Raw genomic sequence first — 15,775 nt, forward strand, 5'->3', positions numbered from 1 at the left:
GAAATGGGTGGAGGTGTATATTTACTGAGCCAAAGGCTGCCCAACCCCACTCAAGTCAATGGGGTTATACAATTGTAACTGAGGAAGAACTACCTAGAGCAAGGCTCCAAAAGTTTCAGCCAGGGCACCTTATTATTATTTCTATGTTTCCAACAGTATGCAAGATACTTTACAGATAAGACTGAAGGGAAGGTCCCTGCCCTGAAGAGCTTAAAATCAAAATAGACAGCCTACAAATGAGGTGATGAGGATGGTGTAAGGGAGAGAAGAGAAAAGAGACAAGAAGAGACCAAATCAGCATAAGCATGACCAAAAAGTAAAGTTCCTGTCATTTCCGTGTAGCGTGCTGATAAGGCTGACACACACATAATATTAAAAATGAACACATTAGGCATCCAACTCCGATTGACGTCCAATGAGAGTTGGGTGCCTAACTGCTCTTTGTGTCCCTGAGAAGTCTACTCAAGTCTAGTCCCAAGTCTGCTCTAGTTTCCAGCCACCACACACATCCAAACACAGGATCTCCTACCTCTTTGGGGATTCCTCCCCTGGATGGGTAATATACAATCCTATATTTCTTTGGTGGTCTCAGCGGAGGAGTCCAGGAAAGGTGCATGCTTCTGGAGGTCACCTCTGATATTATAAGGTTGGTGGGACTCAGATGGGGACCAGTGTTGGCTGAGACAGCTTTCACAGGACTGTCTATTGTTCAAAAACCTGTGTTACCTTCTCATATTATCTTAACGTGCCAAATGCACTTTCTACTTCTTTTTATCAAGTGACGTTCTAATCCAGTTACAGCCTTCTTCCCTAAATACATAGGAAGCATTCCAGCCTACCATGAAATGAACATTTAAAAGGTGGTCCAGGGGGATATATAAAAATCCCATTGAGAACAAACTGGGTATTTAGTTGGAGAATATACTTTACATTTGAATGTGAGTCACTGCTATCGATTCAACAGATGGCTCAGCATTTGCTAGTTCCAAAGATTTAGTCAAATTGAACCAGGAAAAGTCTGTTTTAAAAAAAAAACCAAAACAAAATAGCCCATTTTCTCTGGGGTATCGCATGCCTGAGAAAAACTGGTCTAATTACATCAGAGCAGATACAGACTAATAGGGAAGAGTCCATTTACTTTGTCAAATTCCAAACCCACTTAAATAAAGGTACATTTGAAAGTTGAACTCTCCCATTGTATTTTAGGAAAACCTATGAAAAAATGAGCAGAGATTAAAAATTGAATGGGGGGGGAACCCACACACATGTATAGTATTGGTGCTGGGCACTTAGCTTAACATTTGGTTGGGGGTGAGAAAGGGGGAGTCCTTCAGTCTAGTCCTAGCTTCTCTTTAGCTAGAAAAACCACACTTATTTGTATTTAGCTATCCCTTGGGAACATATGGCTTGAACTACAGGTGGAAAAAGCCTTGTACTCAATAATTTTGCAATCTCTCCCCACCCAACAAAAGCCCAAAGTGCTCACAAATTAATCCTTTGCTTTGGACATCTCATTGGTGAACCCAACAGGAAGTGATGCAGCTGCATAGGGAAAGTCTGGAAGAGACTCGGGTTGAGAATGCATTTGTTGTTCATGTGCAGTGAAGTGGATAAATCGGACAGGTAAGTCCCCCTCCTCCCTACACTGGTGTATTCGCCTATTGTTCTTTATGTACAGTACCACCCACGACATACTTTCCAACAGCCTTCCCCTCCCCCCCACCCCCAAGAAAGGTCTCTGCCCAAGCTGCTCACAGTCTAAGGACGGAGGGTAGGGGACGGGGAACCACACACATTTATACAAACATCAGCTCAGCTCATTGTAGGCAGTCTGGCAGAAGCAGGTCTTTGAGAGGGACTTCAGCATGGAGAGGGTAGGGGCCTTGCAGATGAACCAAGGGAGGCTGTACCATGCAGAGGGGATCATGTGGAAGAAGGTGACCGTGTGAGAGGTTGGCAAACAGTGGGCAAGGCAAGGAGCACTGGCAGAGCAGTGGAGACAGCTGAAAGAGAGGATACGCAGGGAAGGGTAGAGGTAGACAGAGCTCTGGAGGTGGTGACAATAAGCTGACAGCAGGTGGGGAGCCAGTGGAAGGATCTGAAGAGGGGATCAAATGGATGCGTGAGGAAGGGGAGTTTAGGAGGTGCTTTTGGCATGGACTGCAGGGAAGCCATGCTAGCTGGTAGGACTGAACAGGGATTGCAGGCTTTAACTCACCTGTGTTTTCACTCTTGTGCTTCTCTTTGATCCTGGTGCACAAGACCCGGCTGAGCCTGCTGACCAGAGAGCTGAGCAGGGGGAAATCCAGCACGTTATAAACAGTGAGCTCCAGGGGCTCTGATGCCACCTGTCTCAGCTCTGCCTCATCTGCATTTTTCACCCCTAAAGAGAGAGAGAGCAAAGAGCCAATCAGCTAAGAAAACTCCCAGGAGATGAACAAGACTCAGGGCCAGAAAAAGGCCTTTCCCCTATTTAATGCCCCGGTTCAGGAGCCGAGCACAACTTCAGTCTCTGGGCTAAAAATGCCTCCTAGCCTTCCCCATGGGGTGGTGCTTCTCTGCAGTGTCTTGGAGTCTTGCCTGTAGCTATAAGCACAATCTGGCCTTTAAGGAGCAATATCTGGATTGTGTTTAAATACAATGGAGTCAGGGGGTCTTCTGTGGTCCAGAACAACACTTGCAAATCCTCCTAATAGTTCCCCTCTATCCTGTTACTGCAGGTCTGGCTACCACAGAGGCTGATAATATTCCACTAAAAGACAAATCAGGACATATGTAGAAATCAATGAATGAATAAATGACACTTTGATATTTACGAGATGCCAGCTTCCCCCACAAGGAATCTGCTGTTCACTAGAACATAAAGCTCCGTCACAAATCCTTGTTATTCTTTCCACAAATCCAGCCCTGCATATCATCTGTGCGCAAAGGATCTGAATCTCCATTGCTCTGCATCTTGTGTAGTAACTTACCCATATGTAAAGCAGGTCCCAATTTGGATAGTGTTTTACTTCTTCTCACTTGCTTTTCACAGATATAAATGCCTACACAAGGCGCAGAACAGTGGAGAATCAGGCTCAACGCCTTATGCCTGTAGAATGCCTTGCCTTGCCCTTGAACATTAGAGATGTAGAGGGAGGTCCTGGTGTAAATCAGTGAAATTCCAGTGAGGTCAATGAAGCTACCCCATCTACATCAGATGGGGATCGGGCCATTAGCATACAATCCTATGGGAAGAGGTTTCTCTCGAGATTTTCTTTGTGACAGGCAAAAAGTAACCAACACCAAAAGGTATCTTGTATTTAACAAATATGCTCATCTTTCCCATCTTGAGGTGGGATTAGAAATGAATCCAAACCAAAACCTTGGATTAAAACATCCCCATACTTTGGGAAAGATCCAGCTTTGACTGTCATGGCTTGGGCCCATCTCTAGATGGGATTCACCTACATAATTTCTTGCCATATTATTCTTGGGCCAGGTAGTGTTTCCTTGTCTAACCCAGGACTGCTTTTTTGTTCTACATTTGTAAAGCTCCTAGCATAGTGGGATCCTGCTCCATGACCACAGCTCCTAGGCATTGCGGCAATAATTATCTGGGCAGGTGGTTTAAATCTCTTTCCTCTTTGGAGACTATAACTCAAGTTCTCACAATCTAGAGTCAAAATACACAAACACTGCAAACATTTCTAATCTAAACAACAAGGGGAAGTGACAAAGCAGGCAATCCATTCAAATGCACAGGTTTTAATGTATTATGCTGTCGACTCTATTACAATCTGTGTCTCCATTCAGTATATTAAGTAAAGTACATTGCAAAAGATATAGCCATACAGTGGTATTCAATGAATTCTCTATGGTGTACTTACCATAAACTACTTCTAGTGCAGGGGGTAATACTTTATTGTTTAATTTTACTCCTCTTGCATTAACCTTTACTAGATAAATTCAGTTATAATTGACAGCTCCTCTCCCAGTCATTTTATGCCTCCTTATTGCTGCCAGATGGCAAAGAGCTGATAAGACTATTAGAAATACAGAATGTTAATCAAATGAATGTAATTGGAGGCAGATTGCCAGATACAATAGGTTGGTAATTTAACCGACTGGTTCTCTTTGGAAATGGCCAATTCATCTAAACCAAAACTGTTCGCGGGACAGGATCAGTTCAGCAAATTTTCAACTCAAAAGTTTAAAAAAAAAAAAAAAAATTTTGAAATTGTCGAAACATTTTGTTTGGATATCCTCAAAAAGAAAAATTCTGATTTTCCACTTCAAAGCAATTTTGTTTCAAAATTTAAGCTAATTTTAAATCATTTAAAGTGTTTCTATCAACCTGAAACCAAAATTCATGAAAATCTGAGACTGACTTTTTTGTCCCAATTCCGAGTGGGAACATTTTTTTGACATCTCAAAATTGTCTTCAGGACAAGAAAACCATTTCATATCCAGCTCTAATAGGTTTGTTTAATTCCATTTTGAGGTAAACAGTTTAGTAATCATTGATCTCCCATTATGCAAATCTGAGGCTGTTAGAGATTTTGACATGCAGGTGGTGAGAAAACTTTTAATTAAAACTAAACTAGTTTTTAAAAACGAAAACACAACATCCCACCACTGGCCACCCCTTGAAGATTCTATCTATCTGTCATGTCTGAATGATACATTAATGACCTATCTGCTCATGGTAAAATGATATCAAATCAACAGGCCAAACTTTATGGGTAATATTTTCCAAAGCACTCAGTGTTGTCCTAAAACTGCTCCGATTAAAGTCCAATAGAGTTTTACCATTGATTTCAAAGGGAACAGAGTCAGGCCAACCCCACCTGGTGTTATTAATAGCTGTAATCTTACCAATGGCAAATATCTCTATGCCCATATTTTTCAAGGTCTGGGCAGACAGGTTGGCATCATCCTGTGATTTTCCATCAGTCAAGAGGATCACCAGCTTGACTGCATCCGACCTGGCACCAGCTTCAGGTTTCAGATTTTGTTCTAGGACATAGGACAAAGCAAGGCCTTGGGAAGAAAGAAGAATGGAATTAGATCCCTGAAAACAAGTCTGCAGAGATGCACATGCTTTGGGAAGAGCAAACACCCTTGTCAGCTCCTTAGTCAAAACTGGGTATACCAGTTCTGCATGAGGGATACAAACACAGCTCCTGTGCTGTGGGGATGATCTCCTGCATTGCAGTCTGAAGGAGACTGTTGTAAAAAGGCCTTTTAAACAAAGCTACAGTGGCTTGCTTTATAAAAAGAAAAGGAGTACTTGTGGCACCTTAGAGACTAACCAGTTTTCTTTTTACGAATACAGACTAACACGGCTGTTACTCTGAAACTTGCTTTATAAATAAACCTTTGGAGGGTGACGGGTTAGACTTGACATTTCTATCATTCCAAATTTTTTTCTCACTTCATTGCAGACCTACATGCTGCTCTGTGACTGTGGGGCTGCTCACAGGCATGTGATGTTAGTTGCCTTGTTTCAAGGGATCTCTGAAGTTTCAGTTTCAAGTAGAACTCCACACACATGTAAAGAATGGTGGAGAGTTTGCAAAAAAACCAGAGAACAATGGTAAGGCAAACCGTGGGCAGATAAACCTTCACAGTGTCCCTTTAAAAAAATGCATGTGCAAAACTGTGTGCCTGATTTGCGTGCCTGTTTATTCCATTTTTGCTTGCAATGAAAGTAGCTGTGCATGGAAACGAGGCTTGACATGCCACGCAGACATCTGATAAAAATCAGGCCGCAGATGTCTCAGCAGCGTAAACAATCCAAAACCAAAACACAATGAACGTTACCAAGTCACTTATGGACCTCTTACCTGATCATGAATATAATGAAACACTAATATCTTAAGCAAAGCCAACAATGCACTACGTGTTTTCCAAACATAAATGAAGGCAAATTTCCTGCCTTGAAGATCATACAGTGTACAGCCCTAACTCAGCAAAAGCACGTCAGCATGCACTTAGCTCCCACTGTTTCAAGTACGGCAGTGCTCTGCTGAATCAGGGCCTAAAAGACAGACAGACAGACAAACAAAGCATAGGGGAAAAGGGGTAAAATATAAGCCAAGTGGTCAAGATGGTGACATAATGTTTCAATCACACAATGAATTTCAGTAGAATATATAGATTTCCCCCAAATTTAACCATAATCAACCAGACCGTTTCTTGTAATCTTTACAGTAAGAGGATGACTTTCCCTTTGCAAAGTTCATTCTTCATCCTCCTCTTAAGCCCTACCAGATCCTGTACAGGAGTCCAAGGTTTCCAGATTATCTCTGGACTTCATCTCCCTGGATCCACAGAGGCTGAGAGTGCTATACAGATGACTGCACCAGTCTCCCAAGGGAGTACTGCTGAGGCCACGTGTTGGATTTGGGGAGACTGAGGGGGGGAGCTGCTCCCTCCTCCCCAACTTCAGATGCTCAGATAGTTCCCAGGGGTTCTCAGTACAGTGGCGGCGGCTGCTCTGGTGGTGGCATCAGCCTGGCCTAAGAACGTCCATATTCAGTTATTATTTCCTGTAGTGATGCAGTCAAAGGAGTAACAGTCGTGCCTGTCCTTTTGCGGGGTCATTGCTGCTGTCACAGCGTGTGGGTGGGTGGGTGCCCTTGCACATGCAAGAGAAGCAAAGGCCCCTTCCCCTTCATTACCACTAGCTTAGGTCAGAGATATCTGCACCATGTACAGCGACGGCACTGTATTCTCGTAACTGACGCTGCTTTAGTCCTGTATCCAGTTCAGACACATCCAGCCAGAATATTCCTCCCTTAATGTGGAGGATGCTAAGCTATTGGTTAATGATCATAGAGGAGTTCTGCATGCAGCCCAGCCAGGGACAGAGAGCGGGGGAGCTGAAGATAGAGTTGTGTTACCTGTGAAAGTGTTGCCGCCTTTATATCGCAGGTTCCTCACCGCCTCTAACACCTCGTCCCTTGTGACGTAGGTGTTCAGGTTCCACTCTGTCCGTGGATCACTGCTGTACTGGGACAAACCTGGGGAAGGCAAGAGCAGTCAATAGAGTGCAACCAAGGGGTTTAGCAGCAAGATGAAAGCTGCTTTTTTCCAGGATTGCCATAGACAGGCAGCATTGTCTACTGGATAGAGCACCAAACTGGTGGCAGGAGATCTGGGAACTATTTCCAGTTCCACTGCTGGCCTTTTGTGGGCAAAGTCACCTCTCTCCAACTATTTCTCCACCTCTGAAAGGGGGATAATGGTAGTTAACTCCCCTGCAATACGCTCTGAGATCTGAAGTGCTACGTAAGATCTAGGTATTATTGTAATTATTTCCCAGCACTAAAATTCAGGCACAATCCTAGCTAAAATTAGGGCAGCTGCCAGGTTCCTGTTCCATCCCACAATTCCCTTCTGCTCTTCCCTTTCACCTCCCACTCCATACATGGTTCACCTTTCTCCTTTTAGTTACACTGGCCCAACTTTTCTAAAGTGGCCTTTCAGCTTCTCCTCCCCAGCCTGTTGTTACTATTTATTCATTGTACTGCCACGGTGCATAGAAGCCCTGTGCTGGACCAGGACCCCACTGCACGAGGCACCGAAAGTCTGAAGTGCTCCTCAAAATGTGGGCCACAGCCCACGCTGTAGTTGTCTATTACAACCACTAGAGGTCAGACAAGAATCGCTCTCAAGACACAAGCTTATGACCCAACATGCGTCCATGTGAAAGAGGCTGGCCCGGAACAAAGTGCAAAAATGCAAATCCTGCAGCTGCCTGGAGGGGCACTTAAACAAGATAGAGTTGGATGGGACCTAATGCCCTCCTTATCCTTCCAAGGACTGCAGTATGACATGGCACTCAAAGGGCTACGTTTATTAACCTTCTAGCTCCTCTGCTTAAAAATGCATTTGTTCAGCTTTGTATAAAACAGAGCCATTAGCAGATTATTTAGGCTCGTAGAATGGTCACCAAGCACATCCTCTCCAGGTGTAGGAGACATTCCCAGGAGAGGAGATGTGCAGGGTTTTATGCTGATTCTGTATCTGGAGGCATGGAGACAAGAAGCTCTCTTACCTATCCTTATCTTATCCCGGGCAATATTGAAAGGTGAAACCAAGGTGCTCAGGAACTCCCTGACAAGCTTGAAGTTTCTGCGTCCAATACTCCAAGACCCATCCACCAGCAGGACAATATCAGTTGTGGCAGATGTGTCACATTGAAACTGAGGACCTAGGGGACAAAGTGATTGAGATCAGTCGGAGGATGCAGGAGCTGTGACGAGAGATCCCCAGCACCACGAATCAAAACACATCCCTTTGGCTTTAAGGGCAAGAATCAAGTTTGTGAAATGCCAAAGCTGAAACTTTCATAACTTCATTAGAATCAGGAGCCAATAGACCCCATTTGGTGGTTAGATGGACTAATAATCTGTGATCCCCATAAACTGCAGTGACTAGTTTAGAGCATTAGTCCCTGATAGTACTATCTAACACTGCTGCAAACTCAGCTTATGTCTGGACAATCAAGCTTATGCTTTCTGTATAAGACTGCAGACAATGTACAGCAATCTGCCATTATAATGTAGATGATTGATTAGCAAGGCAGAATAGAATCCCACTCTCTCCCTCTTACCTGGGTTTTGCCATTAAATAATCAACCAAGCAGGTACAACTCTAAGACACAATCATTTGTGCCTCAGTAATGCTTTGATGTCAAAGAGCTTTACAAGTATTATTTCCATTTCACAGGTTGGCAAAATGAGGCACAAAGAGATAAAACGATGTGCCAAGGCCAGAATCACAACCAATTTTCTTGCTTCCTTGGAGAGAGAGATCCACAACAAGGCATCACCTTTGCCTGGCCACTTGGCTGAGTACAAGCTTGCTTACAGCATCAGCACACAGGTGTAGAGGAGTGAAGGGGTATGTTCTTGGGGTAAAGAAGCTAAACCTTTAAGGAAATGTGCCTCGCCTAAGCACCGCTCTATGTAAACTGTCAGCTCAATTACATTCAGCTCTGATCCAGCTCTTTCCTTTATATCACCGAATCTTATGGAATCTCAGGTGATTATTTAGTTCCATTCCAGCAGGAGATCCCCTACGGGCTATAATTATTCAGAAGCTTTCTCTATATTAAATCTAATCTCTTCCTAAACTGTTGGCACCATACATCTGTACACCACCCTCCCTAGCCCATGCCTGCAGGTAGCGGGGCATAAGATAAGGCACGTCACTGATAAGCTGCACCTTTCCTCTGATTTTTTCAGGTGGAGGTTTTACTTTTTTGGGGTGAACACCAGAGGGTACCAGGCAAGAGAGAACACGCTGCAGAGCAGCAGAATGCATTCCTGCCGCATCTCACAGAATTACCATGCGGCAGCCAGGGATTCCACTGGTCTCTGCGGACCAGACTCAGGCACGCAGGGCAATCCGATTGCCATGGGCGATCCCCTGGGTTGATTCCTCCCCATGTGCTCCCAGACCTGGCCACTCAATTGTCATTCCCCATTCATGAGATTGAGGGAGCAACATCCAGTGTCACTTAGGTTGTGTCTCCATTAGGACAAAAGGTGTGTTCTTAATCCGAGCTAACCAACACAAGGTGAAACCCTTGTGAAGACAAGGCTTTGTACTTTTCACACGAGTTAGCAGGTGAAATCAAAGACTAAAAGGAGCCTTTAACTCGACCTGATAACTCCTGTGAAAACAAGCAGCCTGCATTCACTAGGATTTTACCTCAAGTTAAGAATACACCTTTTGTCCTAATGAAGACAAGGCCCCAGGAGACGGGACAAAAGGACTGGAGGAAACTAGAGTTTGCTGCTGGACACACCGTGCACTGATGGTGCTACTTCTTGTAAAACTAGCCATTCCCCACCCTCCTGTTTAAAAATCCTTTGCATATGATCCAGATATCTGTGAATATATTAGTTATTCCCAAGTCTCTGCTACCAGGCTGCAATCATAGGAACTGTTATCTATCTCGAAGGTACTTATATGGGCCCTATTGCTATGGTATCCAAGTGCCTCACAACCTTTAGTGCATTAATCCTCACAACAGCACTGTCCCACCTCACAGGGGTATTATCCCCATTTTATAGAGAAACTAAACTTGTCCAAGACCCTACAGGAAGCCTGTGGAAGAGCAGAGACTTCAAGCCAGGTCCTCCAAGTCCTTGTCTAGTGTCCTAAGCACTGGAGCATCCTTCCTCTCCATCATAAGAAGGAAAGACAGATCTGCTGAATTATTTGGATGAAAATCTTTCAGTCTGCGGGCTTTTCAGTTTGACTGTTAACAATTCATTATTTGCTAAGTCAGCTAAGTCACACGGTGTTGTTTTTACTTCTTGAGTGGATGCCTGAAACTTCTACACGAGAGAATAATGAATGGAGAAGAGCAGTTAATGAGTCAATGCACTTCCCAGTAGGAATTTTTGCCCTAAGGTCTGTGACACTTTGCAGAGCTGCGAGCATTTCCATCAATACTTGGCAGTTCTCCAAATCGTGACCCCACACATAATAGCAAACTGAACAAACACCCTTATTCCTGACAAGATTCATGAATGTGTGTGAGCTAGTGGGTTTGTATTCAACCAGCTAGAGTGCAGATTGTGGGAAGGAAGGAACGAAGGAGGCTTCTTCTTGGAGATGCCATAAAAATACCTAAGTCTACTGGGAATACCCTTCTCCCTTTGCTTGGATTGTTCAGAGGCAATTGCCCCTCTTTGGGTAGGATGGTCAATATTTTTAAGCTGAATAACTTTCCTGGGTGCATTCTGGAAAGGTAGAAGTTGTGTTAGAAACAAGACTCACCTCTCTTTAAAGTTCCCTTTGTGTGTTTTTCTTGGCCTAGATCTCCTCGCTCAGATTTTGTGGGACTGCGCAGAGTTGTTTTCAACGTTGTTGGTGTTTCTGTCACACTGAACTTGATGTTTGGTTTCCTTCCGAGGGTTTCACTTGAGTCCTTGGATACTGCTGCCTTCTGTCTTCTCTTTTCAGGTCTGTCTTTTGCTGTACTCCACAGCATCACAAAGAGAAACAGCCCATTCTCCTCAGCACATCACACACACATCCCATTCAGAGGAACAAGCCGAACGTACTGGAACACACTGGCTAAGTGTGTGTATCTCACCACTGAGTTCTACTGGATGGAATGGCAGACTGGCACAAGAGTGTTTGACTGTGTCAGACCCCCAGTGGCTGGATCACAGAGGCTATAAGCCCTAACCCTGCTGTTGCTAATGGAGTTTCTCTTATCGGTGAAGGTACCTAGGTTTTTGGAAACAAAAGTCTTAAATTCCGTCACCGCAGTAGATCATGGACTCCTATATGGCCGTGCCAAGTGTTATGAACTAGGGCTGTGATGTCTACATATAACCAGCCATGGATTTTTTTTAAAGGGGCTGGTGCTCAGTTATCAGATTTGAATGCATCCCTTGGATTTGAATTCCTGCAAGCCCCAGGTGTGCACGGACAGGCTTTGTCTAACTGGAGGGGAAGCATATGCCGTATGCCGACTACTGTGTACCTGAAATAAGATTTACTGTAAGGCTGAATTTGGCCCATTGTCAGGGTGTTTTTTAAATGATCAAAGGCTCAGGAAAAACAGGGCTCTGCATTCTCAGAGGGAGAACCCAGAGGTAACGTGAGGAGAGGTCTCATCCTTACACTTCTACAGGACCCTTAGGAGTCCTCCTGGATTCTCAGATGAGGAGTCCTGTTCCTGACCCAGAACTGATAGGCATCCTCTAGGAATGTTGCTGGGAAATATTCCCTTCTGAGGGCCAGATTATCATTTACTATTTGGACTGTGGTAGCACCTAGGACCTCCAGCCACAGACAAGGGCTCCATTGTGCTAGGAGCTGTACAAACACAGAACTGTAAGATGGTACCTGCCCCATTCCCCTTCCTTCCCCCATCTGCCACCTTGCCTCCTCCTGGCTTTCTCTGGCTGTTGGCCTGTGCACTGACCCTGCAAATACCTGTCTGTGTTGAGGCTTCACTTGGAGCCGGTGACGTTGTCTTAGCCACTGGAATGTGCTCGGTTGCTGTATTTCTCAAAGGGGTGATGCTCTTTCTTGGGGAGGTCGCTGTGTTCCTTCGGGTATTTCTAGCCTGCGAGATGTTTTTCAGCTCCTGAACTGCACGAGCAGCCGCAGCAGCAAAGGAGAAAGTGGAGAAGTAAAGGGAGTCGGCGTAAACCTGGTGCCACTGAGATCGGCCCCACGAACTGCAGCTCTCAGGCTCTCCCTGTGCTCTCTACCACCACGATCACCACAGAAAGACAGTTCGCAATGCCACGTCTATGTCCAACCCCACTCACGGTATGTCGACACTGCCAGCACAGGGTGTGACTGCCGCTGGAGGAGACACACCCGAGCTAGCTCTGGTCAGGGACAGGGAAGCTGCAGGACCACATGCTTCAATATCGGCTAGTCCCGCATGTAATTACCCAGTGCTCCTGGAGGGCTTGTTCAACCCCCACTGAAATATGAGTGGCTGCAACTTCCTTGCTCCATTAAAGCTAGCTCGGGTGCATCCGCAAGGTACAGTCACATCCTGTGATTGCAGCACAGACCTACCCTGAGAGGATTAACTCAGAGGAAACCCACTTGTCCGGGCACTGTAAGCCTCGCCAACAGGGACAGCACATACCGCGCATCATACTTACTCACAAATTTCCTTTTAGCAAACAGGGCTTCTTGGGAGCCATTGAGCACGTAGATTTGCAGGGTGTATTCCTTCGTGGGGCTTAGCCCTCCCACTGTTGCCTTAGGCGTTTTGGTTTTCAGCATGACTTCCTGTTCCAGGTCACCTGGAATGGGGTTTGCAAGGGGAAAGGCACAAAACAGACACCTTTGAAAACAGGCTTGATGCAGAATGTGGGAGCCTTCTGAGCCGTGACAGGGGTCTCAACTGCAGGACACAGGCCAGCTCAGCTCTCGCAAATTCCTTCAGTCTAATGGAATGTAGGCCAGGCAGCACCCATCTACCAATCCAAGTTACTTACACAGCCCCCTTTACTGGAGTGTATGAGCACCTCTCACTTTTAGTGTATACATACATCCTTGCAATGCCCCCGGCAGGTTGAACAGTGCTCTTATCTCTATTTTATAGCTCCGGGAATGAGGTCCAGAGGTTAGGCCCAAATGTGCAAAATTGACGTCTAATTTTGAGTGTCCAGTTTTGTACACTTTGGGGCGGGGGGGGGGTCTGTTCAGAGGTGCTGAGCATCACAGCAGGTCAGGAATTTTTCAATTAGCTGATTTCCCATCCAAAAAAATATACATTGGTTTGCTGAAACCAAAATTGCTTGTGGGAAAGAGTCGGTTTTGATCCATTTCTCTACCCCAAAAAGTTGAAACGTTTCAAAACTTGTTAGAACTTCCTGGTTTGATATTTTCCCAACAAAAAATTCCGGTGTCCTTGTTGGAAGTGACTTTTTGTTTTGAAATTGGAGTTAAATAAAAAATAGCTCAAACTGAAACAAAATCTTTCAGAACTGTCTAAGCAAAACGTATCAATTGATCCAAACTGATTTATTTTATTTTAGTTCATGAAAATTTGAGATTTCAATTGTTCTTCCTGATTCATGATGGGAGAATATTTTGGGAAAAGAAAAAAAAGAAAAAAAAAATTCCCGGTACAAGAAAACCATTTCCTGCCCATCTCTGCTGAGCACCCACTCCTGTCCTTGGTTTCCTTGGGAGCCGTTGGTGTCCGGCACCTCTGGAAATCAGAACCCTTAAGTCTAATTTGGACACTCAAAACTAAGTGCCACTTTTGAAAGTTTATGCCTAAGTGACATGCCCACGGTAGCACAAGGAGTCTGCGGCAAAGCAGGGAACTGAACCTAGATCTTCCGAACCAATTGGTGGTACCCTAACCAGTGGATCATCCCTCCTCTCTCTCTGTCACTTTCACCCCAGCTATCTGAGCAAACCCCATTTCCCTCTGGCTGATTCAGTTGCTCTATCCAGACAGAGGCCATTTCTGGAAGTGACGCCTTCTGTCTGCAGGACTAGCCTAGGTTTCACAGAGCCTGTGACCAGATCTCACAAAACCCCCAACACATGCTTAGCTGCTATACAAGCACAGATGCCATTGGGACTTGGTAGGGATGGAGGAAAATGTTTTGCTTAATTTCAAACCATCAAACATAATGGAAAAGAGCCAGTGGGAAAATCTTCCTGGCTTGCTGCTGTGCTAGCTTGTGACACTGCTGTCCAGGGATGGATGGAGAGACAGAGAAGTTGAGTAAAAAGGGGAGGCCACCGGGCACTGACAAATCGAACAGTCCACGGCATCTCTATTACCGTCATATGCCTGGCAGCCAGCTCTTGCTACTGAAGCTGTCAGCTGGTTGGCGGTGGCACGTAGAAACGCTGGTTGCCCAGAGCAGCTTCACGGGTGACCGAAGGCTGAGGTGGCCACAACCCATCAGTCTAAGACAGAAGTTGCTGTGGGGAGCTGAGCAGTGACACTGCTGAGGGCTTTTATCTGAGGCGGCATTTCCCCTGGGGTTAGGTCGCCGGCCCAGTCCTTCCTCCCCTTGCTGCAGGAATTTGTGACTCAAAGCAATGCAACTTGCCGTGCTGGAGAACTCCGTCCCACCACTGTAATATCCCTCGGTTGGGACTGCTGGAGGAACATTGCCTCCGCCAGCTAGCAACGCACGATATCTCAGCTGGACCTTTGCGTCTGGGCAGCTGCCACCTTCCTGGGGACATGCCCCTGCTGAACCAACATGGCACGAAGCAGCAGAACAGAGGGGACAGCACCTACGGATTAACTGTCCAAAGCCGCAGCCAAATGCACGTAAGGGGGAGAGAGGAGCTGAGGGGTGGGAGGGGAGTGGTCACATGTTTTCTGTGAGCAGAAAGTCTGCTTGGCGCCACTGATTAGCTTGACAGTGCTGCCAGTGCCCACCATTCTCCCATTGTGGCCCTGGAGTAAGGTCTCATTTACCATCCATGATCACAGCAGCATCTTACCCCTGCCCGATAGGGAATGAAAGGTCTGAAGCTCCTGGAAAGATCTCATATGGCAATTCAAATAAGCCTAGGGGAAGAAAGGAAGGAGTATCCTGGCTCCGACACAAACCCATGCTCGCTTGAACTATAATGAGGCATCTCTGGTGAGGCTGATTGAGTGGAGGTGGTAGACACAAAACCAAGAGGAAGGGAGACATTGAGAGAAAGAGACGACGGCTCCCTGGACTGCTAGTCTGTGACTGACTGAGTTGACAGGTCCGCGCGTCTGAAACTACTATGACTGACGGGTTTCAGACCCTTAAGCTTCTGAACTGATGTCTTCTTTAAGGTCCAGAAATTACTCTTTAAATCTGAGCACTAGGGAAAGCCTTAGGCATGTAGCAGTGAATGTCTAAGAGAAGGGAATTTCCTAGATCACTAGAATTCTGACAATCCCCAGTGCACACTGCAGCCCTGGTTGTAACTGGGGATGGGGAAGTGATAAACATTCCATTCCAGCTGAGCAAACAGGCGCTTCCAGAGTTAGAAGCAGGGTTGGTGAAAGCCCATCCAACAACAGGTGTGCATGCATGCATTCCTCACTGATAGCTACCCTCCTCTGCCTCACTGCAAGGTCCTTCAGTGACATAGCCAGGGACAGCACCACACCACTGTGATCAGCAGAAGTGCTTGAATAAAATCCCTTGGAGTAAGAGAGCAGTAGATGAATGGATGTTGCCCAAGAAGGGTCCTCAGCTCTGGAATCTGCTCCCCAGCGTGGTCTCCTGGAGCCTGGGAATTCTACAAAATCCCCCTCGCCCCCCACAAAACC

The 15,775-nt window shown here is 45.7% G+C and overlaps 1 protein-coding gene across 3 annotated transcripts in view; it reads right to left on the reverse strand.

Annotated features, from left to right (window-relative positions):
• COL20A1 (collagen type XX alpha 1 chain) overlaps positions 1-15,775 on the reverse strand; it is a 95,296-nt gene that overhangs the window by 64,617 nt on the left and 14,904 nt on the right. For all 3 annotated transcript variants that reach the window (XM_043527475.1, XM_043527477.1, XM_043527476.1), the window contains exons 4-11: positions 12,642-12,785; positions 11,953-12,111; positions 10,783-10,980; positions 8,045-8,200; positions 6,888-7,007; positions 4,858-5,022; positions 2,219-2,383; positions 530-702 (exon numbers count right to left, since the gene is read on the reverse strand). In XM_043527475.1, the coding sequence (XP_043383410.1) occupies positions 530-702; positions 2,219-2,383; positions 4,858-5,022; positions 6,888-7,007; positions 8,045-8,200; positions 10,783-10,980; positions 11,953-12,111; positions 12,642-12,785 (1,280 nt within the window). The remainder of the gene's footprint in view (positions 1-529; positions 703-2,218; positions 2,384-4,857; positions 5,023-6,887; positions 7,008-8,044; positions 8,201-10,782; positions 10,981-11,952; positions 12,112-12,641; positions 12,786-15,775) is intronic.

This window comes from Chelonia mydas, chromosome 13, assembly GCF_015237465.2.
Source record: "Chelonia mydas isolate rCheMyd1 chromosome 13, rCheMyd1.pri.v2, whole genome shotgun sequence".
Lineage (NCBI taxonomy): Eukaryota > Metazoa > Chordata > Testudines > Cheloniidae > Chelonia > Chelonia mydas.